General features: G+C 44.8%; 1 protein-coding gene across 18 annotated transcripts in view; it reads right to left on the minus strand.

The window, feature by feature from the left end:
* The window catches only part of TNS1 (tensin 1), a 471,254-nt gene that overhangs the window by 56,737 nt on the left and 389,186 nt on the right, over positions 1–25,331 (minus strand). For 12 of the 18 annotated variants that reach the window (XM_061609240.1, XM_061609243.1, XM_061609242.1 and 9 more), the window contains 4 exons: positions 23,577–25,304; positions 15,965–16,051; positions 6,916–7,115; positions 5,154–5,292 (listed from right to left, as the gene is read on the minus strand). In XM_061609240.1, coding sequence (XP_061465224.1) covers positions 5,154–5,292; positions 6,916–7,115; positions 15,965–16,051; positions 23,577–25,304 — 2,154 coding nt within the window. Of the gene's footprint in view, positions 1–5,153; positions 5,293–6,915; positions 7,116–14,661; positions 14,704–15,964; positions 16,052–23,576; positions 25,305–25,331 lie in introns of all 18 variants that reach the window. The other 6 variants (XM_061609247.1, XM_061609245.1, XM_061609248.1 and 3 more) reach the window with 4 other exon arrangements.

The raw sequence follows: 25,331 nt of genomic DNA on the forward strand, positions 1-25,331 counted from the left end.
CTGGTTGTCTGATGGAACTATCTCCCCTTTCCTCCCCCCAGCATGCTGTTCTGGGGGTTCTCCTGGCCCTCTGGAGCAGATTTGGCAAGGAGGGGAAAGTCTTGTTGCACTAGTGGGAATCCTTGCACTGGCTTCCACTAGTGCAATGAGTTAGTTTAATATAGCCCATTGTTACCAAAATTATTCACAAAGCGGATCTGGAACTGTTCAGCGGTCAAGCTATACAGTCACATACTTAACTGTAAAGCTACCTTCAGTCTTCTACTCTAAGAATAAGTAGCAGGCCCAGGCTGCAGAAGGCTTTTGAAACATCATCCTAACTCAACAGAACCAGAATGAATGGACATCTCTGCTATATCACAGCTGTACATGTAAAGCAAGAGTCAGTCATGATGAAGGCTTTGCACACTTATTTGGGAGTAAGTTCTACTGAAATCACTATCACTTCTGAGAAAAAATGTATGGGATTGTGCTGTGTGTTCCCTGGAAAGCAATGGAAGTCACAACTAAGCTACGCTGATTGTTCTCGTGTTATACAACTAAAAGCATATAAATGTTCCCAGCAAAGGACTTTTAAGACACTTTCTGCACTGACAGTGAGGTGCTCACCAAGCAGATTACACAGCCTAGCCAAGCTAGGATTATGAGGATCAGATGTACTCTTATTCAGACGTTGAAATGTGAACACTATGGCCCTTATATGTCAATGTTAGTGGACTGTCTGAAGGAGACACAGCTGAAGTGTGGGAGATTCTATTTTCCCTATAACTTTAGGACTTGTTTTAAGCATTAAGCTACTTGTTGCTGCTATTTCTCAGGGACTCATTCACCTTGGTGCTACATATCTATGTTATGGTTCGCTCTGCATTGGGAAGAAGGAGGCTAGGTTTTAAAAAATACCTGCTAAAATCTATGAATCACAGTAGGTGCTAATAACTAGAGCGCTAATATGTGGGAGTACCAGGGCTATTCTGTAATACAAGCTAGCCTCTTCTGGAAGCAACAGTATAGTTTCCAGTTTAGAGTCATAATGCTCTGAAAATATCCCTACTTGGAGATATTTGCTGTTTCCCAGTTGTTCACTGACCCACTGCTGTTAGTTTACATTTACCCATGTTAGCACTGGCCTGATGAAATACTGGCAGAACTGTTCAAAGCCAAATGAATTACTTTAAAAACCCACCACCAAGTTATCAAGGATTAGTCAGAGGCATGCTTGACTAAAAAAGTAAAGGAGACAGAGCATGCAATAGGAAGTTAAAGACCAGGTTTTCTCTCACAGCTTCAGAAGCTGAGCTACCACTGACATCTTGAGACGTCTGTGGATTACAATGCCTGGGCTTATAGCAGCAGCATCCATGGCATAAACATGTCAGATGTGCAGCATTTAATAACATGGACTTACTTTACACAGAGAGCCAGTGTGGTGTAGTGGTTAGAGTGTTGGACTACAACCTGGGAGACCAGGGTCTGAATCCCGACACAGCCATGAAGCTCACTGGGTGACCTTGGGCCAGTCACTGCCTCTCAGCCTCAGAAGAAGGCAAAGGTAAACCCCCTCTGAATACCGCTTACCATGAAAACCTTATTCATAGGGTTGCCATAAGTCGGGATCGACTTGAAGGCAGTCCATTTCCATTTTACTTTACACAATTATACTTATATTTTAACTGCACTATACAACTTACAAGCTACTGTCACAGTACAACTTCATTGTCAGGAATGACTCTCTCAAATCAGCTACTTCCTTTGGAACTTCTTTGTCAGATGGGTGGAATACCTGTCAGCTGAGAGTAAGGTAACTAATCACTCAGCTAAATGGTCTACAAGACAGTGCCTCTATGTTGGCCTGATACAACTTCAAATGTGATCTATCTAAGAAAAGCAACCCTGATAAATATTATCTAAACACTTAAATTCCATATTTGGGTATAGCAGTGTATATACTGGTATCTAAATTGGCCCAAAGGCTTGATTGGGCTCATTTACAGGTCTCAATTTGGCCCATGGGGTCATTTTCCTCAAACAATACTGACCTGTTCCACACTTCATATGTAACATCAGGTGTGAGGCAGTTAAGGACATGGCTACAAAGGAACAAACCAGAGCTTAAAGTGACCTCCTGGTTGTTCCTTTGCCAGTGGGGCTTGTTGACAGCACTGACCAGATGTAAACAGACTTCAAAGGGGCTTCCTATAACTTTGATGACGCACTCTCAGCACCAGTCAGACCCTTTGAGCTTTGACAGGTGGGCAGAGCCTTCCACCTGTCAAAGATGGCCTGTGAAGGATTCCAGTACAGAGAGAGAGAGAGAGAGACATTTGCCGCTATATTTGTCCCTTCCACTGAAGAGCTAGAGATGAAAGAGTACATGCACCTCTTTGGCCTCTGGTTCTCCAAGCTTTGGACTGTAAAGGTACATTTGCACCCACTGATGCTATAGCATTTTTGCTGTTGATGGCTTTGCCATCTCAAGGGTACTTTGTCCTCAACTTTCTTTCATTCTTTCATTCCTTTTTTGAAATATTCAAACCTGCATTTAAAAAAAAGCATATCTACATGTTGTTGACTTCCATTTGAGGACCGAAGATGTAACAGATGTGCAACGCAGTAAATGTTCTAAAATGACATCCTTCTAGAACAGAAACCAGACATTTAATGTGTGTGTGTGCCCATGCACACATACATGTACACACATATGGAAAAAAATGTTTTATCTGGGATATGCTCTCTCTCCCTCTTTCTTAAATTTATGCCCCATCATTGGAGTCCAAAAGGAGAGAGAAAGAGAAAGACATAGAGATTTGTTACTTTTGTATCCCACCTTGCCATCAATTAGTGCTTACTTCAAATCAGGGTTGGGGGACCTTTTTCCTTCTGAGGACTACATTCCCTTATGAGTAACCTTCTGGGGTCCATATACACGCAGTGGGCACATACACAAATACATGCCCCATTCACATCCATCCACCTGCTGCCCAAATCCACCCATCCACCCAAATCCACCCATTGAAACATCCACGCCCCATTCATCCACATCCACTCATTCACACACCCCTCCCATTCACATATCCACACTCCCACAATTCAGACACATCCATATAACAGGGTCATATTTCCTTTAAGCTCTCCTTATGCAACCTCCCTGAGATTTCCCCTCCCCCACTGCTCAGCTGATTGGCAGAAACATTTGAATAGTGTGGAAAATGTAGCTGCAGAAGGGCAGGATCTGGGAGGAGAGGTTGGCAGCCCAGATAGGATGGTCCTGTGGGCCCTGCTTTAAATGCCACACTTCATTTTTATAAGATTTTGTACACTACATGATCTGGTTCCAATTTACAACTGGCAGTTTTTGGAAGTGCAAATAGAGAGTAGATCAAACTGGAAAAAGGGTCCAAAACACTGTGTGTTTGGGATAGAAGACCAGTGGCTCTTTCCCCACAAAGAATGCATCTCTCCATCTGTTCTGCATAAGCATGTGTCCTGTTGTGGAGGTATTTCAAGCGGGTCTTTAGGGTTTGGGTTAATTTTCATCCCATCTGCACAAAACAGCTGCCCCCCCCCCCCAAAGAGACAGGAAGCCACATAAAAATTGCCTAAAGTAGGATCTGCATGCCAAACATCCATACTTTAAATAAATCTCTTTTGGGACATTCCATAGCTAGGCTCAGGTGTTAGGCTTAACCCGTTTCTTTTTTCTGTCTCATCAATATTGGCAGGTTTGGGGTATTGTTTTTATGTCTAGAAAGGCAGTTAAAGGTGCTGTGACTGACTGACATGTGTAACAGCAGTTTTATGGATGGAGCATTTTACTGTTTCCTCCTGAAATACATTGAAAAAATAAATAAATCCCTGGAACACTACACTGGTCAGCATATCTCTGAATGATCAGACCAAAGGGATTTCTGTAGCTTACGCACAGGGGCTTGAACATATGCTTTTATATGTCAGTCAGGGAAATATAATTACTGATTAAAATCCATGATCCTTCCAGATACTTCACAGGATGGGAAATTCTTCATTCATAATAACAATGACCAGAATGTATGACCATCTAGAATTTATGAACTGGGAATCTTCACAGTACAGAATAAAATTTCCACAGCAAGAAAGCAAATTTACCTATGAAAGTATTGTCAAAGAGGTTCATAAATCATGTCATTGTTATAAGTACATTTCATACCTTGTATGATTAACTACTAAGTGTTGCTAATATATATGAGGAAACTATTCTGAGTATTATATGACCTTCTTTTTAAGCCAACTTTGTGCTTTGGTCCATGCTAGGGAGAGCAAGTTTTTGACATGTCCAGCTAATTTAATTATTCCCCCCCCCAACATCTAGGCAGGCATGTATTACGTACCAAATGAAATGGGTTTCTCTAAAATAGACCTCCACAACTGACATCCTACAAAGCCAAATAAAGTCCACCAGGCATATACCATGGTTTAACAACCACACCACACCCCAAGATTGTGATCCCAAATTGACAATAAGCACAAGAGGATTACCAAGCCCCAATTAGGCCACCATACGTGGCTGGTGGGCTTCACTCAGCTTAGTGTATGATATGTTGTGCAGTTCTGCTCTGTCTTAACTGCAAAACCTTTACACAATAAACAAAAGAGTCTTGTGGCACCTTGAAGACTAACAAAAAAGTCAAGTGGCTACAAGACTCTTTCTTGTTTGCTGCAATGCCACCACTCTGAAATTTTTTAAACAATAGTGAACCTTCATATCTGGTAGGCAATGTGAAGGAGAGTGCAGGAGACAACACAGGGCTCTATTGTTATGGTTCATGTTGACATCTAGAAATGTGGCTCCTCTTCACCACTTGCTGGTAGCTAATAGCTCGGATCGTATTCTACGCCCCCAAGAATTGCAAAACTTTGTTGTGATTAGAATTATTGTGGATGAATGCATACTTATTGGTGGTATCATGAGAAATTTACATCAAGCAGAGATGAAAGGTGATGGGGGAAGCAGCCAAGACTGGCAGATGGACAGAAACGAGAAAATGAGGGTGTGATTAAAATGGTGGTGGGTGTTGGGAAGCTGAGAACGGTTTGACCAAATGCTTCTAAGACTGGCTTTGCCAAAGCCATCCACCAATGCCCCTCTCCCATCCCTTTGCCCAGGCCATGGAACTTACACAGGTTACTGTAAGGGGTTTGTGGTGAGACAGGGAAGGCAGGGGTTGGGGGAGAGGTCTCACCACCACTGGAGGGTGGACTGCTTGGAGGGGTTCCCTGCATCTCTTCAAAGGCCTCCTTGTAGCTGTGGAGATGGGGCTGTCAAAGAGAGAGAGAAGAGAAAGCAGAGTAAGTTCCCAACATTCAGTACCCCTCTGTCCTCTCATTAGCAAATTGGGCAGGAGGAATGTCTGCCTTCTTTTTGCAAGATGCCTTTCCCCCTGATCTGGTCCTAGTTTTAAACCCTATGACTCCCTTTCTTGTCTTTTCATCCCTTTCTTCCACCCCTAATTTCAGAGAAATTTTTGCTTCCATGATTATCTTCTGATCCCCATACTGGCAGGAAGGGCTCCTTCAGATGACCTCTTAACCAAGCATTCATCCTGCTTTGCTTGCACAAAGCTTAAGTCTGGTCTTTACTTAGCATTCATTCTGATTTGTTTGCAGGGTGATTATACAACAATGAGCATTCACCCTGGTTTGTTTGCATGGAAGTTATGTATCTTCCCGCCCACTGACATTCATGCCACAGTTTTAAATGGATTTCCCTGTCACTTTCCTATTTGCAAAAACCCATGTGTTTGTGGGTTTTTTTAAGTGGATTTGTTGTGCTAGGGTGAGAGTGATTCAATGCACTTCATTTGTGCAAACCTAAATTTCCAATATGCACTCAAATCCCTCCTGCAAAATACTGGCAGTCTGGAAACAACTAGAGAATGACCAGAATAGGAGGAAATGGTGGTGGCTCTTTCCAGTTTCAGCAACACGTGTCAATTTGTAACCAATTTTTTTATCATTCTCTTTTAAAAATTAGAATGGTCCTCTTAAAATGTTGACTTAGCTGTTGTATTTACACTAGTTAATAGTGTTGGACTACGACCTGGAAGACCAGGGTTTGAATCCCCACACAGCCATGAAGCTCACTGGGTGACCTTGGGCCAGTCACTGCCTCTCAGCCTCAGAGGAAGGTAATGTTACCTCTGAATAGCGTTTACTATGAAAACCGTATTCATAGGGTCACCATAAGTCGGAATCGACTTGAAGGCAGTCCATTTCCATTTTCAAGGACAATTAAAATATTCAGTACTGTATGGAAAACAGGCTTTTTCCTGACTCTTCGGCAAAATTGTAAAGCCATGCATTATGCTGAATAGAATAACGGTTGTCGACTGTTTCCATAACACATTTGACAAAGGGTAGGTTTTTGAAAGGTGGGAATCAAAAGAATTGGAATGAGATGTTTATTTTTAGGACCCACCCTATTTTGTGTGATGTTGTTTAGGTTGTTTTAACTGCTTTTAATTATGTGTTCAAAATTGTTGTAACCTGCCGTGGGGCCTTTGGGTGAAGGACGCGTAACAAATTCTAATAATATTAATACTAATAACAACAGCAATACAGGTTGCAACTGGTATTCCGTCATTTATGATGCTGAAAGTGGGAACAACCGTGGAAATTTCAGAGCCCCAAATTATTGCAATCACCTCCAAAACTGAAGAAGACACTTCCACCCAAGGAATATTTAGGAAGGGCCACCTATGCATGCATCATTTACTTACTCCATTCCACTGCCGAACTAAATTCTTTCCCCTTCAAAACCCTGGCCTTTTCTGCCTACTATCAAGCACTGAGGTCAAAAGGCTACATGCCCTTCTGTGTTTCCATTCACGCGAACAGTAAGGTCAGAAGGAAAAATAATTTTAAAAAGAGAAAGAAAAGCACCTCCTTGGGCCTTCCTCCAGGGTTGGCAGCGATGGTGCTGACTACCTCTGGTGAGACACAGTGAACTGGAGAACGAACTGTGGGGCTTCGTGGTGAACTAGAGTCCTGGGGACTGTTCTCATACTGGCCTTCACTGGTTGTACGTCTCCTGATGGGAGCTTCAGTTTCTTCTGGCAACTTCTCCCGTGGTGACTGTACTCCTGAAAGTTCAATTGTACTGTGAGAAAAGTGGGGTTTCAAGCATGGGATGAGCTTTAACGCATTTAAAACATCTTTATGGGTCAGTATTCAGATCTTTGGGCTATGTCCTGGCATTGGAAAGAAAGAGGACATGGTATAGAGGCATCAATTAATTAGGAGAGGAAATAGGCAAGTCATTCAATTTCTGCTAGCAAACTATAGTAAAAAAAAACCCACAACCAAGCACAACTCAAAATTGCATTGACCCAGTTCATACATTTAAAGATCACCCCATAATGAAGCAGCTGCACTGGAGACAGCATTAGCCATGAAGTTCATCTGAAGCCAAATCCCCAGGAGGCCCTGCTCATTTCCTCTCTCCCCTTCTAAGCAGGGCTTCTGGAGAATCCGGCATTGGCATGGATGCTTTGCATCATACTTTACTCCTCTTGCATGGCTGTGGCAGGGGGGTGCTGTGATAAGATTTGTAAACATATGAACCAGGGCATTGATTTTGGTGGGGTGTACTTAGAGCAGGGAAACTTAACAGTCTGATTGGTTTTTTTGGTGATCAGCTTCCATGCATCTGATGTTGCCAAATGTTCTTTGACAATGTGGACATCTCTGTCACAGAGATATATCTCCTCTTATCCTCATACCTTCCTCCTCCTTGCTCCAACATGTTCGTTTTAATGGTCCAGGAAACAGTTGGCAGGATAGGCAGATACAAGAGTTAAGAGAAAAGTCAGCTCAAGGAGTTGGAAAGGACCGATAACCCACATGATCCACCCTGCTTCCAAAGGTCTGACAATCCCACCCACTACCTACCAACTCCCTACAGACCTATACAATGCATTCCAGACCACAGTGAGCCAGAAGAAACGGGACAGTGCTTGTGGAAGAAATAGCTCCAAGAGACTCAAGCAACTGAGCAAAGCCAAACACTGAAAGGGAAAGCAAAACTCCCCAAAGCCACAAGCACTAGCTAACCTGACCCGGAAAAGAAACCTAAAGAATTATAAGCCACTTGTTGTTCCTCAACTGTCAGAGCCAATCTAAGGCAACAGAGGGGAAGGTTCTATTTTCTGAAGTAGTGCATCTTAATACATGCTTTGCGACATTTCAGTGGCTCTTTACCCCACAAGCATATGTTCCCTGACTGAATTGTGGGAATTGTTGATTGGTGAGGGTGCTGAGAACTCTCTTAGTGGTCCCTAGGTTTGCTTCCCTGCCCCCAACTAACATTCTCAGACTATTAAACTTGTTTATGTCAGTGACGTTGCCAAAATTTGTAACGAGATGTTCAGAGTACAAGCTTCTTTCATTTGGAACTTCTGAACTAATCACAAACTTTTCCAAACTTTGGGCTCAGCTCACCCAAAGTTTGCCCTGGCCCCAGTAGCAGCCCTCCCCCTCCCACTATTAACATCACCATAGTGGACCCTTTCCGTTTCCTGCTGAAACTGACTTGGTGGCAACAGCATAGAGAAAAGTTCCTGCTGCAGTGGTTATTGGGCCCTGGAACACTGTAGCAGCATTGTGGGTGCCAACACCCTTAAGAAATGTAGGTTTATTACTAGGAAGCCCAGGGGAAAGCCCAGGTAACTGTGTTGCAGCAGCATTCTGAGAGCTAATCAAGGTTGTAAGAGTAGCCTTTTACTTGCTGCTGCCAGGTAAGTTGGGGGGAAAGGGAAGCAGCTTGTTGGGGCACCTTTGGGCATCATTGTGTTCCCAATAACACTGTCGGGAGTGCAACAAGACCTAGAGCTCAGAGTGGGCTCCAGCTTAAAATGAGCTCAGCATGGGCCTGCTCTGAATCAAGCCCACATTAGCTTTTTCTAGGTGAGCCCATTCCAAATTGAGCCTTGAGTCTGTGGGTGGATATTCCCTAAGATCCCTAGCAACCCCCTGCCAAGTTCCTCTAGTATGCACCGATGTCAAAATGAATCTCTGGTTTCAGCAGAGATTAACAGCGAAATCCTGAAAGTCATCTGTTGTAATGGTTTTTGTTAACATGAAGAGGTGGTTGCTAAGAAAAGCACCTGCAACATTTCAAATGTACCCTGCAGCTGTAAAACAAAACCGCAGTGCCAGGGAACACACGTGGTCAGAGCAAGCAAGAGACATCACACTGTCATCAGTTGTGAAGCTATATAACATATTTGTTGCAATGACTGGACTACTTCTTTTTCTTAAAAATAAACCTTCCACCAGAGAGAAGGGTCTCACTCACTAAAGGAGGCAAGCTCGTTTCACCTCATTTCCTTAAGTTCTGCAGGCGCAAACTTTGGAGATACTACACTTCAGGATGTTCAAGCCCCAGCTACGGAACAGAGCCAGGGATCTGGATCATGTCCCAGACCACTTATTCATCTTCATTTATATAAGCAGCAATGAATTTGCTCCCTCACATACCCACCTGGCAAACACGCACACACACACACACACACACACACACACACACGGCCTTGGGAGACATCCTTAAAAAGTTTATAAAACTTGTGGGATTTTTGAGCTGCTTCTGAGTCCCTTGGCTAATCTGGTTCTCTCCATGATTAGTAACAGCTATGCCATTTTCTCAGCTGCAGAGTGTTTTGCCTTTCACACAGGGAGAGAAAGAAAAGGGATTTTTTTAACAAAAAAGACAAAAGGAATCGGAATGCACAGATTTTAAGCAGTGCTCTGAAATTCCCAAAGCAGAAACACGCTTAGGAAGAGAAAGAGGAGGGAGCCCCAATCCATGGCAACAGAAGCAACCACAATGCAACATCCGGAATGAAGGAGTAGTAAGCTCAAACAGCACCACACACAAAATTCAGTAAGTAAGTAAAGTAACAGAATTTTGTGTGTGTTTTCACACACAAAAGCAGTAGGGCTGCTAACTAATGGGCTCAAGTCCAGGGCCTGTGCCACCATACAGCTCAGTGGCCCCCAAGCATCCCCCAAGACTCCCCAGTGGTGCACAAGGTAGGAAGCAAATGCTACATTGGCTGCCGAGGCTCTAGCTGCCCACCATTTTAATTTTAAAAATTGCTAAGCCCAGGGCAAGAACAACAGAAAGCTAAGCCAATCAGACAGCAACTTTGGGGTTATGAAGCCAATGACAGAGAGCACCAAGGGTAGAGGGCTAGGGGGCTTGATCTATCCTCCTGATGCTGTGGCACTCTCATTGGCCCTATGGCCCCAAAGCTGGCATCTGTTTGGGAAAGTTATTCTCATCCTGGTGTTAGCCATTTTTAATAATTAAATGGTGGGTAGCTTGAGCCTTAAAGTTACTGGCTGGTGCAGCACTTCACTTTGCAGTGTGTGCCAGCCAGCCAGACAGCAACTTTCCCATATTAGCCTTCTGCAAACCAGGTCAGGGAGGGAGAAGAGTGTGGCTCCCACCAAGGCAACAATGATAACAAAAGGTTAAAAAAGCCAAAGCAATGTACCAGGAAAGGAGCAAACTGGAGGGCCATAGCCCACGGGGGGCCCTCACACTTGGCAGCACCTCTATGCGAGACAGATCCCTTTCTGCAAGCACTACTGCCTGGCTCTTTTTAAATCTTGTAAAAATCCTTTCCAGGCATTTTTGAAAAGTTAAGCTATAACAGTCAAGTTTCAAGATTGTCACATTTCAATGAACTAATATATGCAAAGTATATATTAATTTTTCTTTTATCTGCCCTTGTCACTGCAGCAGCACGAGACTTCCCCTTAAGAATCATGGAGCTGGAAGAGATCCAGTGAAGAGCAACTGGATCCAAATCCATGAATCTCTAGAGCGGAAGTGGGTGGCTCCAGCTATTTCCAAATTGTGCTGTCTTCCTTGAATTGCCTTGAATTTTGAAGCTGAGAATAACACATTTTCAGGGATAATGCCCCTTTTGTTTATACTCACATCATTTGGCATCAACAGGCGGTAGATGGATGGAAGTTGGCTTCTTTTCTAAAACCCTTATCCCCACTGAATCATACTTTTTAGAGTTGCTGGCATAAGCCTGAAGGTCAACACAAGCTTAACTTTGCAACTTTTAAGTTGTATCCTAAACATTATGAGCACATAGTAAAAGCAAGACATCAGCTTTCCACACCAGGAGATCTTGAAGAAAATCACAAGCCTGTTCTCTGAGTTGAGAGAGGAGCATGGGGTTCATGAAGGAAGGAGGGAAAGAGAGTAAGAAAGTAACAGCCTTGCTGGATGCTTGAGTGGGAAATTCATTTGTAAACAGTGAGATACAGGCAAAGGTCAGTGCCCACTGCAATGGGAGCAAAAATCAGAATGATTCTGCTAACATGTGCAGGGAAAGATGCCATTGCCCTCTGATGCAATGCATTCCATTCAACTCCCACACCAGAAGAGTAGCTGCCATAATTTCTTTTGTATTGCTGCTCCAGGCCCATTTCAAATGTATTCCACCCCAGGCTTCAAACCCTTTGTACCAAACTTTAGAAATCCTTCCATTCCTCCTGCCTTAATATGATTTACTTCCCTTTTCCTTTTAAAGTGGAGGGGGAAAGGAGACCAGGACCAGTGTTTCAGAGCCAAGAGTAGTGATGCCTTGGGTCAGGGTGAACAGGCTCCCTGGAATTATTGAGAAATTAGGAAAAGCTGAGCAGTGGCAAAAGTGCCAGTCCATGAAATTACCTCTCTGGCACTCTCTTTCTTTTGTGTTATATTTACTAGCAAAATTCTAAGCTGAGAAGATTTGTCCCAACCTTAGAGAAAAGCCACCATCTTCTATAACCTTCAATCGAGTTCTTCAGCCACATTGGGGAACAAAAGTTCCCTCCCGGCATTAACTGAATCCAGCAACAAGTGAGGGCCATCAAGAAACTTTGGATCGAGGGGCAGCTTCAAGGTGAATCACCAAGTTGGCAGTAGAGAACCCTACCAACAGGGGCCAAACTAGACATGCTGGGGCAACCACACATATTACTTGCATGCCTGCACTGTTTACATATAACTCAAATCTATTATTTATATGGAGATCACAGGTGAGGGGAGTTAAACCATCACCACTCCTCTGGGTCTCTACCTTGCTGCATTTTCTTGCTTGATGTACCAGAAGTAAACTGGGCAGGTAGAAAATTACTGAAGGTAATGGACCACAGCTCAGTGGAGTATCTGCTTTGCATACAGAAGATCCCAGGCTCAATCTCCAGCATCTCCAGGTAGGGCTGGGTGACCCCCCGTCTGATATCCTGGGGAGCTGCCGTCAGTCAGTGCAGAAATGCATAGTGTACGTATAACTCTGAAGCAGCATCAGTACATGGGCACTGGTCGTAGCTCAGTGGCAGAGCATCTGCTTTGCATGCAGAAGATTCCAGGTTCAATTCCTGGCATCTCCAGGTAGGGCTGGGTGAGATCTTGGGGAGCTGCTGCCCGTCAGTGCAGACAATACTGAGCCAAATGGACCAATGATCTGACTCAGTATAAGGCAGCTTCCTTTGTTTTATCCCTGGCATCTCCTGTAAAAAAGGGATAAGGTAGGAAATTGTGGGAAAGGCTCCCTGAAACCTTGGAAAGCTGCTGCCAGTCAGAGTAGACCAGCTTTCCTTAGCCTGTTGCCCTCCAGATATTATTGGGCTACAAATCCCATGAGCAGCAGCCAGCATGACCAATGGTCAGGGATGATTAGAGCTGTAGTCCAACAGCATCTGGAGGCACCAGGGTGGGGTAGGCTGGAGTAGACACTACTGTAGTACATGGACATCTAGTCTGACCTGGTATGAGGCAGCTTCCGATATGAAACTTCCTATGAAAGCAGCAAGGTATTTCCTCCTTGCTATTGCTGCCTCTTCACCTGCTCTCTCTGAGCAAGCAATTAAGCAAGCAGTGGGAATTTCAAGGAGAAGCAGCAGTAACCTCTGTACACTTTGTCCTCTGCTTCTGGGAGGTGTTGTATGGATCGGGACCCAGAAGGAGAGGCAAGTGAATGAGCAGCAGAAGTTCATATATGCATTTACATGTATATTACCTTGTAAGTAAATACATAACTTTGCTTTTTTAATGCAGATTAAGTTCCTTCATCTTCTGTTTAATTGAATATGATGGGTTAACTGCATACTATTACACTCAATGACCTAGGGGAAAACATACCTTTTTTTAACCATTTGACTGCAAAGCACAGCCTGTTGATGTACATAAGAGCAGGACTGCTGGATTAGACAAAAAATGGAAATGGACTGCCTTCAAGTTGATTCCGACTTATGGAGACCCTATGACTAGGGTTTTCATGGTAAGCGGTATTCAGAAGGGGCTTACCATTGCCTTCCTCTGAGGCTGAGAGGCAGTGACTGGCCCAAGGTCACCCAGTGAGCTTCATGGTTCTGTGGGGATTTGAACCCTGGTCTCCCAGTAGTCAGGCAGGTGCTTTTTGGAAACCAACAAGCAGGACATGAAGCCAACAGTTCTCACCCAGTCCCCCAGCAACTGGTATTCAGCAGTACGCTGTCTCTGAACATGGAGGCTCCATTTAGCTATAATGGCTAATAACTACAGTTGGGTGAATTATATTTTGTATTACTCTACTCTTCAAGGATTCAGACAGCATACTTTATTTGTTAATGTGCATATTTCCTTTTGTGTGTATGAAAACCTCCTCTGGCATTCTGGAGCAGATGCCAAAGGAATATTGCAACAGCAACTCCTCCCCTCTCAAAGACAAAATGGAAGATTATTCACAAGAAATAAGAACACAGGGGCTTAATTCACAAGACCACACTTGTGCACATAGGAAACATTCTTTCATTAATATAGTTTTGCATCTGGTTTCTTATTAATGGAATTATATCCAGAGCAGCATTATAGCCCAGTTCAGAGATAGCAATCTTGGCTTAGTAAACCATTGTTTACTGGACCGAGAATGAGCTGCATGCTCTCACGCTGTTTCCTGTGACATCTATGGTTTAATCTCTGCTTACAAAGTTGGTTTGGATGTCGCATAAAACTGTTGTTTCACAAGCCAAGGTAGAAGCACTGAAGTTGGGTGCATGAGGAAAGAGGAGAGAGGAGAGGAGGGATTGTTTGAATACACAGCTTGCTCTCAATCCAATAAACCATGGTTTATCAGAAGGAAATCATAACATCTCAACCAGGCTTATTACATTGACAACCCAGGGCATGTCTCTGGGGGCACCCCACCAATATTAAGAAGTTCTTCCATTTTAAGTAAAAAAAAAAAAATCTCTTCCCATTTTAGAATGTTATGGTCCCATGGGAACATTAAGGAAAAATGTGTACATGGGGCCCAGAAGCAGTGAAATAACACAAGAGCACATTCCTTTAGCCTACTGCTCTCTTTTGAGTGTGGCATGCTATGATATACATCTTCCACTCCACTAGAATTAATTTGAGAATTGTATGCATACACCATAGACCATCATTCCAAGGGGAGACTGTAAGCCAAAGTGACAGGCTATCAAGCATACAACATGCTGCTGCATTCATCCTGAAGCAGTGTGTGAGAGAGGCAAAGTCTATGAGATATTTTCTTTGGGCCACAGTGGAGGATAAGCAAAAGGCAGTGTCCAAGTCAAACAAAGCTGTGTGAAATTTTTACAGGAGTACAAATACCAAACCTGTAGGGAGAGAGGTGGATGGATTCAGAAGACCCAAGTATCCTGTATTGGGGCAAATGAAAGAGATAAAAAATATAAAAAATAAAAACAACCTCTTCTGTTAGAATGGCAACCAGTACTTTTGGGGGTATAGAGATGACACACATCAGCAACCATTTCAGACGTATTCCAAAGACCACTGAGAAAATGTCTGTTAACTTTTATACACAAAGGCTGCTACACCAATGAAAGAGACAAATAAACAAAACAAGCATCCAGGAGCCTTTGCTGAACATGATGTTCTAGTGAAAACATCTCTTCTGGCTCCAAGAGCTCACGTTCCATAAACCCCATATGCACAACAGGGACACTCTGGAGCATCCACCCTTTTAAAATCCCATTGACAGGCTCCTTTCTTCAGTTCTGAGTAGGACTGCTGCCTCTAAGAATGTACACACATCCACTTGCTCACTTCTCCTGCTAGCCATCCAGAACTAGAAGACTCTCTCCTGATTCTAGTTGATATTGTGGAAAGATTTGAAGTAAATCACCCCATTGATTTAACACACATAGTCCCTATATAAACTTTGGTGTGTGGCCAAAGTCTACAATGGGTGACCATCCCACCAACAGACTTTAGTCTTCCTTTTCACCTCCATCCTCACCCATACAAATTCCTCCCCTCAGTATTTATGGAGACATTGACACAGCACCAATAACAAAGCAGGAGCAAGTGTGGTGCGCATTGAGATAAACAAGCCTACACACACACACCAATCCTTTTGCAAGTGATTTCTGGTTATACATCACAGATGAGCATCACACGTAGCAAATGAATTCACCAACAAGCTCATTATACACACTGCAAGGGGAAAGTAGGAGGAAGCACAACCATTGGTTTTTTAAAAAAGAAGGAGCTTTGGGGTTAGAGCAAGGCTGTATTTAGAGTCCAATCATGATAGGCACAAATATACCACTCAGAATTCCTGATGAATACCTGTTTATCCAGCAGAACACAAAGCTGTTATATGTGAAGAAGGTACCTGGCAGTGTCAGAGGCAATCCTGAACATTGAAAAAAAGCAGATAATCAATTTTTCGGGCCTTTCCCTCTGCAAATTAGGAGACAATCCTATTCTAGGTTTTTCTAGTGCGAATATGGAATGGACTCTAAATATCCACATCCTTCCATTCCTACAGTGTGGAAAGAAACCCCGCCTTTCTGCTCTGACGTCCATGCAACAGCAAGGGAGCCAGCAACCATGCAAGAGATCCAGGGAAGGGAAGACTGAAGAGAAAGGAAGAAAAGCAGCAACAGAACAAACCAGAAAAGGAGAAGGATCGCTGTCGATGAAGAGGAGGATGGGGGCTTTTCATGCTCTTCCGGATGTCCCGGAGTTTGGCGTTGTAGTCTGACAGGGGGAGACGGAGGTAGGATGGATAGGAACAGAGGAGCAGGACAAGGTCAATCAAGGATGAAACAAAATCCATCATGGTGAGTGAGGTGGAGAGAGAGAGTAATCAGAGACAGAACAAACATCAAAACAGACAAAGGAGAAGGGGGGGAACACAAGAGAAAATATTAGTTGGAAATATACCCCAGATCTAAAGAAACTGTAATATGGGGTATGGGTGGGTCATCATCAGAATATGATACCAATAAACCAATTCAGTTACCAGCTTCTTCACAGGATCTTGGGTGAGTAAGGTGACCTCAGAAGTATGATTTGTGGGGTAATAAATTCCATGTAGATGCTTAACTTCCTTTGGATTCAAGAGGAGTTAGACATTTATACTACATGACTGATAATCCTTATCTTCCTTGTATGGTGTCTCTGGGCCTCAGATATCAATCTGGAATTTGGGGAAGACGCTTCTTGGTCTAATTCACAGAATAAGCATGCTGACTGTAGACACTGAAATATTACAAGATTGTGGCAAGACAGGGCTTTGCAGATACACTGGCAGAACCAATCTGGCACTCCCACTGGTGCACCTGCACAGACCCGCAACTACCTTTCCCCACTCCTGCACTGTCCTGTTAAGTGGCAGCAACATCACTGTAAGGCAGGCAGTGGCACAGCACCATCACACCAGCTGCTCCAGCAAGAATGTGATTAGAGGGCCCAAAGGTGTGACAGACCATAGCCAGCAGCATCAGAAGCCAGCACTGCTGGGAGCCTGTCAAGGACCACATCCCGGCAGGGGCTGACTGCAGCTCCCACCTGCCTCTGCTCTTTCTTGCTTCCTTCTAAATGTGGATGAGCAAGAAAAAGGGAAGCAGCCTGCACTTGCCATGCTCTGTCTTGCTGGGCAGTGGTGCAGAATGGGTACAGAGGGGGGAGTAAGTGAATGGGCAGCTGTGACAATGGCAAGGAAGGCCCACTGAAGGCATCTTGCCCAAGGACCCACCTCAGATCTGGAAGTGGATGCTGAGAATAAGGGCATTATGCAAATTTGGGCAGTATGTAAATAGAGCACAAATAACCAACAGTGCTGGTATACCTTGTGGCTTGAAGAGGGATTTCCAAGAGAGGGTAAACAAAATGCACAAACAGGAATGAAATGATATGTGGAGGCATCTCTGACTCAGCTACATCATGCTAATTGTTTCAGGACTTCCATTTCAGGTCCCCAGGGGTCTTGAGCCAGGCATGATTTGCAGTAGTTAGAGTAATGGTGATGGTGAGTCCTCCTAGAGGCCTTTTGCCTTAATCGTTATAGGACTGCTCCCATCTTGCTACTGCAGTAGGAAATCTGAGTTCTCATGACAGTGTGAACCAGGCAGGAGGATGATCTGTGAAATTCCACACATACTCGCCTTGGAACAAACAGGCAATTTATAGTAGCATGCATTGTAAATAACATGCTGGCCCCTGAGCTCTCTTGCACTCTTTTCCTCTCTCACAGCTTGTTCTGGCCAGTTCCATTCCCTCCACTCTCCTCCTCTTCATTCTTTAGCTCCTGCCAGATCTCTAGCTTCACTTCATGTTCTATGATCATGGGTCACTTAACACTAACTGTGAGCCTTGAGTACAAGCTCTTGCTTCCACATCAGCTATTCTTTCCCCAGGATCTAAGGACATAAAGTGCCCTGGGATTGTATGTTGGCTCATATGCATCTCAGGTAAAAAGCTCCCATGATATAACAACACTCTGCAAGGCTGCCATGTGTCCCCATATCAGGCACTAATGAACTGCGACACTGCACATGTCGCAAGCAGGTAATTCTACACCAGTTTCCTCCCATGTTTTTAATTCAAGTTTGCCCATCCACATTACTTATCATAGTATACGCACAGAAGACAGGAGATAATAGGTTGGCAAATTCCTGCCTGCAGCGTGGCCATGGGGGAAGGTAAGCAATGATGTCATCATCATACCCTGCAGCCAGACATATCTTTCCATATCAGTCTGTTCGAGTGCTAAGATCTTCGCAGGAGGCCCTTCTCTCAGTCCCGCCACCCTCAGGTACATCTGGTGGGAAAACAGGAGAGGGCCCTCTTGGTGGCCGCAAGGCTCTGGAACACCCTCCTTTAGGGAGTTTAAACTGGCTCCTTCCTTGCTTTCACACTGACAGGTGAAAGTTTTTCTATTGCAACAGGCAAAATGACAGAATGGAAGGATGTAGAAGTATGTGTTAGTTGTGCTTATATATATAGTGCTTTTCTTTGGGCTCAGAGTTCTGGGTCTGTTTAGTGCAGCTGCCAGTCTTTCTAGTGCTGAGGATTTGTTATCAGCAGAGTCTCAGACCTCTATAACCACCAGAAAAGCATCCCAGTCTCACTGGAAGCTCAGTAATCTGTAACAGTTGCAGTGGCCTTGCCATTCCCCTGGTACTATCTATAACTACATGTAGCAGTTGTACCCATCAGATTAATCCTATTTCCTTGATGATATTATACATTATATATCTCCTTGATATTATACATGAACTTACATGTAAATGTGTATTATGCTCCTGAAAACCATTAGCTGGAGAGCAACAGTGGGAGAGGGCTGTCACCTTCAAGCCCTGCTTATGGACTTCCTAGAAGCATCTGGTTGGCCACTGTGGGAAACAGGATGGTGAACTATATGGACCACTGGTCTGATCCAGCGGGGCTCTTGCATTCTCAAGCTCAAATCAAGTTTTGCTGTGCGTTTGTGTGTTGTTGTTTTCTACTGCAGCTTGAGCCCAGCTTCCCCCTACCTTCACAATGCATTTGACAAATGTAATGACCATCAGATCAAAACACTGATTCATCAGTTTGTCTCGTGCTCCTCTTATGCTTCAGGTGGGCTTCCTACATTTCTTCTTACTTTTTAAGCACTAAATGTAGGTCTCAAACTTTTTTAAAAGGAAGAATTGTTTTTGCAAAGCACCGAAAAACTGGTCTGGAGGCGATGGGGGACATGGCCTAGTGATGTCACCAATTTCCAGAAAATCAGCTGTTAATAGCTAGCTTGTGCTGTGGACACACAGACCTTGTCTCCCCTGAGCCCAGCCCTCAAAAGAAAACTGAACATCTAAAGAAAATGTGGTGAGTCCATTTCTGTAGCTCCTCAAACCATGTACATCCATACACACCCTTAGCTGTGCCACAGTGACTCAGCCTCCAGCTTGGCTTCCCATCCTCTAGTCCTCCTTATCCCAGAACCAAGCCATTTCCCTTCAGCCAAATACTTTTAATGGCTGAGGCCTAGGAGGTGAACTGGATGGAGCCAAGCAGCTGAGCCTGGCATTGCAGGTTGGATTATGTCTAGGACATTTCTGAGGAGCTCTGCAATTACAACAAATTATGTCTTAATTACCAGACCCAGGAATTGCTAGGGCCACGGCTGCATACTGGAAGCAGACATCACAATAGTCCTTAAGCAGCGGTGTATTGTGTTTGTTGAGAATCTGAAATGCTTTAATCCCAAAGACTGATAATTTTGGAAAATGTCCCCCACCCCATCCTTGCAGTGTAACCCATAATTTATGCCTGGGCAACCCAGTCTATGGTGTGACCTGTGAAGAATTAGGGAGGATGCTCAGGGTAATGACAGTATGGGGGGGGAAGTCTCTATTCTGGGGCAGCCCATTAGCACCCACTGAAAGAGAAACTCAGCTATACACATCAGAAGACATTGAAAATACCTAAGACAAGTCACACATCCATGTGCGTCCTGCATACTTATACACAGCATGGAATGGAATCTAGCCTAATGGTGATGAAGGTGATGCAGGCTTCTGGACAATGTCTGCTTGAAGGGATGGATCAAACTGGATGTGTTTGACTGAAAAGGTGACCAGTAGGGGACAGAGGACTAATTTGGGTTTGGATTTGGTACAGAGAGGAAAACTTACACCCTTAAGCCCATATATTTTCCTCTCTGAGGATTACAGCAGCTTTTGGGGAGGGGTGATTTAGACTGGGGCTAGGAGAGCAAGAGGTTGGACCACCTCATTACTCCCCCATGCCATGGTTCCAATCTAAATTGCCCCCTCCCGCATGACAACATTTTCTGAAATATTAAGACATAGGAGCTCAAAACATGGAGCTCCTGCATCCTGCCTGTTTGGACCCTTGGATGTCAAAGAAGTGACCAGAGGAGGAGGATTTGGTGTTCCCACCTATGTCTCTCCTTGTGACTTCCAGAACCAATTCTCCCCCATTCCATCATCTTCAGTCCATGCCTTCCCCTCTTTTGTTGCTTTTACTATTGCTTGAGTCCCTACAAAACATCCTGAATTTTGCAAAAGCCATAAGCAGAATGAACGGTATGGATTACACCCATGTAAGCAAAACTGCATAATTTGTTCTGAGTCAATTTCAGTTCCTTTGGGGCAGAGAACACAGAGCCCTGCCCAAGACTGCCAATGCTCTGGACTTCAGAGGAAGGCATGAAAGACGCTCCCAAGGCTATGGAATATTATACTTTTCTGGGTGTGGTTGACATTTCCTTCCTGACTCAGTACGTAGCAGCAAAATCATTAAAGGCCCTTGTGCCACTTACTCAGTGAGCATAACATTAAGTCAGAGCCCTGCCTTGTTTACAGCAGCGTCCTGAGCAGTTCCTAAACTCCAACCCCGCCATCTATATTGCGTCATATGTTTTAATGTCAAATACCAATAAATTACAAATCAGATATGTTGGCTTTCATCTGTTTTAAACTGCAGGTTTGTGGCAAGCTCAGCAGAAGCTTGGCAATGGCCACTAGGACCCAGGGAGAGACATCTAAATCTAGACAAATATGTCTGACTGCCCCAGAGCAACAATGGCTCCATGTACAGGGAACAAGTATGAAGTCTGGATGTACTCATGGATCCATTTTTGTTACTTGAGGCATGGTGGCGTCAGCAGAAGAAGCTTCAGTTGGTAAGATGGCTATGGTTGTTCCTGGACCAAGGCAGCTTGGCTGCTGTGGTCCTGGCATTGGCAATCAACACAACAACAACAAAGCTTTATTGCGTATAGCCATAGGCCATTTATTGCCATAGGCCTTTGCAAAATACAAAAGGGTTTTCAATAAAAGTGGGGTTAAAACATCAAATAGGCTAAAATAGGCCGGAGTTAAGAGAAAGTCACATGGTGTTATAGGTCTTGATGTGATTCACTCGCAGCTTCTTGGCGGCCAGCGCAAAATTAGCCATGGAAAGTGTTACTTGTTTAGCCTTATCACCTAGGAGCTCCACTATCAACTCCCGGGAGCAATTGCCTGGGTGCAAGTGAATGTAACGGGCCAAGAATTTCCTTCTAGGATCATCGTACAACGGGCAGTGTAACAGGTAATGGGAGATGTCTTCTATACAGTTACACCCATAAATGCATCTCCGTTCCTTGGATGGAATCCCCAGATATCTCCCATCGAGGAAGGCTGAGGGCATCATTTGGAACCTGAGTTCCGTAAATGCCCTACGAAGGGGGGCGTATGACAGAACCTCAAAGTAGTGTGATCTGGCATGATTAACTTTGAATAGGGGGTACCAAGGGGAAAAGGGGGCAACAGCAATTGTTGCCCAATCTTGACACGCGCTGTGATCAAGATCCAATTCCTAAGGGCATGTGGACTGAGGCTTAGGAATTCCCTCATGGAAAGATTGTTCATCTCCAACTTTACTTGGCACCAGTGGGCCCACCCCCCGTTCTTGAGCTGCTCCAACCAACAAAGTTTAGTGAGAGAATGCTCATCCATCCTATGTATTCTGCACCAGTATCTAAAGTAGGCTAGATCGATTCTGGCTGCAAGTGAAGCGAGACCAAGCTCCGCTCTGAGGTGAGCTACAGGGGCCCTGTGAGGGAGTCCCAATATCTGTCTCATGAACTTATCATTGGCAATCTCAAAACTGGATTACTGAAATGCACCTCTATGTGTGGCTTTCCTTGGGCTTGGTTCAGAAGCTGCAGCTGGTGCAGAATGAAGCATATAGGTTGCTGACTAGGGCTTCCAACATGCTGTTGGGTACAGTTCAAGGTTTTGCTTTTAGCATTTAAAGCCCTAAATACCTTGGAGCCAGGTTACCTAAGCAACCACCTTGCCCTACCTATCCCAGCCTGGCAACTCCATTCCTCAGATGGGGCACTTCTGAGAGTGCTGAATGCCCCAGAGGTGCACTTAGTTTATATTAAAAACTAGACTTTTAGTGTTGCAGCTCCTCCAGAATCAATTACCAGCCAAAATTAGACAAGTGCCTCACATCTTTATATTAGGCCCCTACTGCAGACGTTTATTTATGAAGGTTTTCCCTGAAGTGTGACCCAGTCATTTTGTGGAATATTAACTGTGTAACAGTAGAAATGGTTTTATTGTTTCTAGTTTATTAAGATTGTATCTTTGTATTTTATCTTGTTTTATCTTATCATACATAGCTTTGGTTTTGGCTATGAAACTATTTCTAAATCTATAATACAAATAAAATAAAATAAAATCTACAAAAAGCTTGGGGAAAGGTTTGCAATGATCACTGTTAATTTATGCTATAAGGAAACTAAATGTCAATTATGGGTAGCTAACATGTAGCAGGGATGCCACAGGTGGGTCTACAGGCAGCAGGGATTTGAGGTGTTTCTGGACAGCAACAGGAGAGTCCTGGCTATGGGTCAAATTCAGGGCTGAACTCCTGCCTGCTCCCCAGAGGCAAAACCACCCCAAGGCAATGTGGACCATAGCTCAGTAGGAGAACATCTGTTTTGCATGCAGAAGGCCCCAAGTTCAATCCCTGGCATCTCCAAGTAGGGCTGGGAGAGACTCCTGGGTGAAATCCTGGACAATTACTGCCACCATCAGTACAGACAATACTGAACTAGATGGACCATGGTCTGACTCAGTATATTACAGCTTCCCATGTTGGCATGCTGCTCCACATATGGACTACAGTACATATCAGACTGGTATTAATACTTTGGCTTTAAGTATAGCATGTTTACCAAAAAAAGCCAGTCACCACTGGCATAGATAGGTCCTAATACATGTGCATGTGTTTACAAGTATGACTGGAAGAGTACCCCCAGAACTGTCATCATAACTTCCTATTTTCTAGCCACACCAGCTAACTCTGACTTCCATCATTTTTCCTACTTCAGTGCACCTCATTCTAAAACTCTTCAACATAGTCATCTAATGTGGGCTGTAAACTCTTTGGACATGAACCATGAACTTGTGTGTGATGCACAGTGCCTAGCTCATTGCTTGGTGCTTAATAAATAGTTAACAGCCAAAATAGCTATAAAGGACATGTTTAGAGAGGGGCTGTAAATAAGATGTTCAGTTCCTTTAAACAGATGGGTTTTGTATTTTGTACTTTGTTCCACCATAGGAACAGTTCATTTTAGTCATTCGACTTTGGATTAAGCCACCTGAAACAAGTCATGTCCCTAGAGATGCACCTTTTTCCTACCACCCCTAAAAGATATGGGAGAAAAAACATTTGAGTCCCAAGGATAGAGACTCCAGACAATAAGGCTTCCTACCTGCTACCCTCTGGGCCACCAGACCTTCAAGGTGCAGAGGCTCTTCCTCAGAGGGCCGAGAAGGTTCTTCAAAATTCTCTGCATCCTTTATTGGTACCTGGGCTTGAACTGTCATCACGGGAGATGGGGGTGATGTCAGCAGGGGATGTGCCATGGCACGAGGCCTAGGAGATGTAGGAGGGCTTCCTGCAGTCTGGCCATAGCTCCTTGCTTGTGATACAGTTGGCTGCTGGTTCTGATAGCCATAGGGCGAATAGGCCTCTCTGTAATCCTGCACTGGGTACTCTGGCTCTCCAGCATTGTGGAGCAATAATTTTGTGGGATGAGCTTTAGATGCTGGTTCAGGCAACTGGGCCACAGAGGTGCCCATGGAGTTGTGTGAAGGGCTTCCTGGAATAGGGCCAAAAGGATTGAGAGACTTTGGCTGCACCACCTGAGGGCCAGTCACAGGCTGAGCAGACACTGAAAGAGCCACTGGGCGTGGCTTATCTTCTCTGGAGGACACCGGGACACTCTGGGATTTGTGCATCATGGAGACAGAGGGATCCAGGTCAAGCATTAGCATGTTGAGGGCCTCAATTGACTGCTCTATTTCCTTCTGAGAGGCCACCCTGGGGAATTCAGGGATGCTGATGCTTTGAGGCGGTGCTGCTTGTGAAGGGCTGGGCTGAGGGCTTGCACTGGAAATGCTGGGACTTTGGCTCTCACAGCCTCCATCTTGTTGACGGGAAGGTGGTCTGCTGCCTCCACTTTGCTGTTGCCAAGAGTTAAGTCCCCTCTGGACAGCTTCCCGGCTACTCGTGCTCCGGGCTGGTGCCTGGGGGAGCTGTGGGGTCTCAGCAGTAGCTGTGGGGAAAGACTGTGACCGGTATATGCTGTTTGGGTCATAGCCATATGGGCACTGCTGGCTGGAGGCTGGTGGCTGGAGTTGTAACCAGCCAGGAGTGGGGAAGCCATGCTGATAATAGTCAGCCAAATTTTCCTGGGCAGACACTGAAGGACGGATGTGCCCGTAGGGATCCTGGGGGTGACGTCCCATCATGCTCCGCAAGGAGTTCTGATTGTTGTAGGGGTAGCCACCATTGATCACCGTCTCTGAATCATGCAGCTTGTCTATGCCATTGAAGTTGGATGACCCATTGGGCAAGGAGGTAAGGCTCTCCATCCGGGGGGCCTCATGGTATCCCATGTCACTAGTGTTGGTGGTGCCATCGAACGATGAGAGGGTACCCAGGCTTCCCACACTATGCCCGTCCTGGTTGGGCAACTCATCGTCCAAAATGTCCGTTTCCCTCTCAGCCACCAAGCTGGCGGCTTCCCCATTGACGTGCACCTGAGCTGGAATGATGTGGCAGCCAGATGCAGTGGAGGCGACCACTGCTCCTCCACTGGGGTTGTGGTTATGCATGGTGGCTTCGTTTTCCAACCCAAAGCCACTGAGCAAACTCTCGAGCTCCTGCTTCTCCTCAGGGGTTAGTATAGGATTGTTTCCTCCACTGCTGCTGGGGACTGTGGACACTGCCTGCTCATCAGTCCTGTCTGTCTTGGTGGAAGCAGTAGAGTTTCCTGAATCACTGCTGACCGAGAGTGTGTGCTCAATGTGGTTGGGCGCAGCTGAGAGAGTAATGCGGTTGGTGTTGACAGTGCCGGTGCTGCCGTGGAGTGAGTCTTTCTTCTTCACCTTGGCATAGAGGCTACCATCCAGAGGTCCTTGGGTGTGCCCAACCTCTGCAAGGAGGAAAAGAGAAGGAAGAC

Source organism: Rhineura floridana, chromosome 2 (assembly GCF_030035675.1).
Source record: "Rhineura floridana isolate rRhiFlo1 chromosome 2, rRhiFlo1.hap2, whole genome shotgun sequence".
NCBI lineage: Eukaryota > Metazoa > Chordata > Lepidosauria > Squamata > Rhineuridae > Rhineura > Rhineura floridana.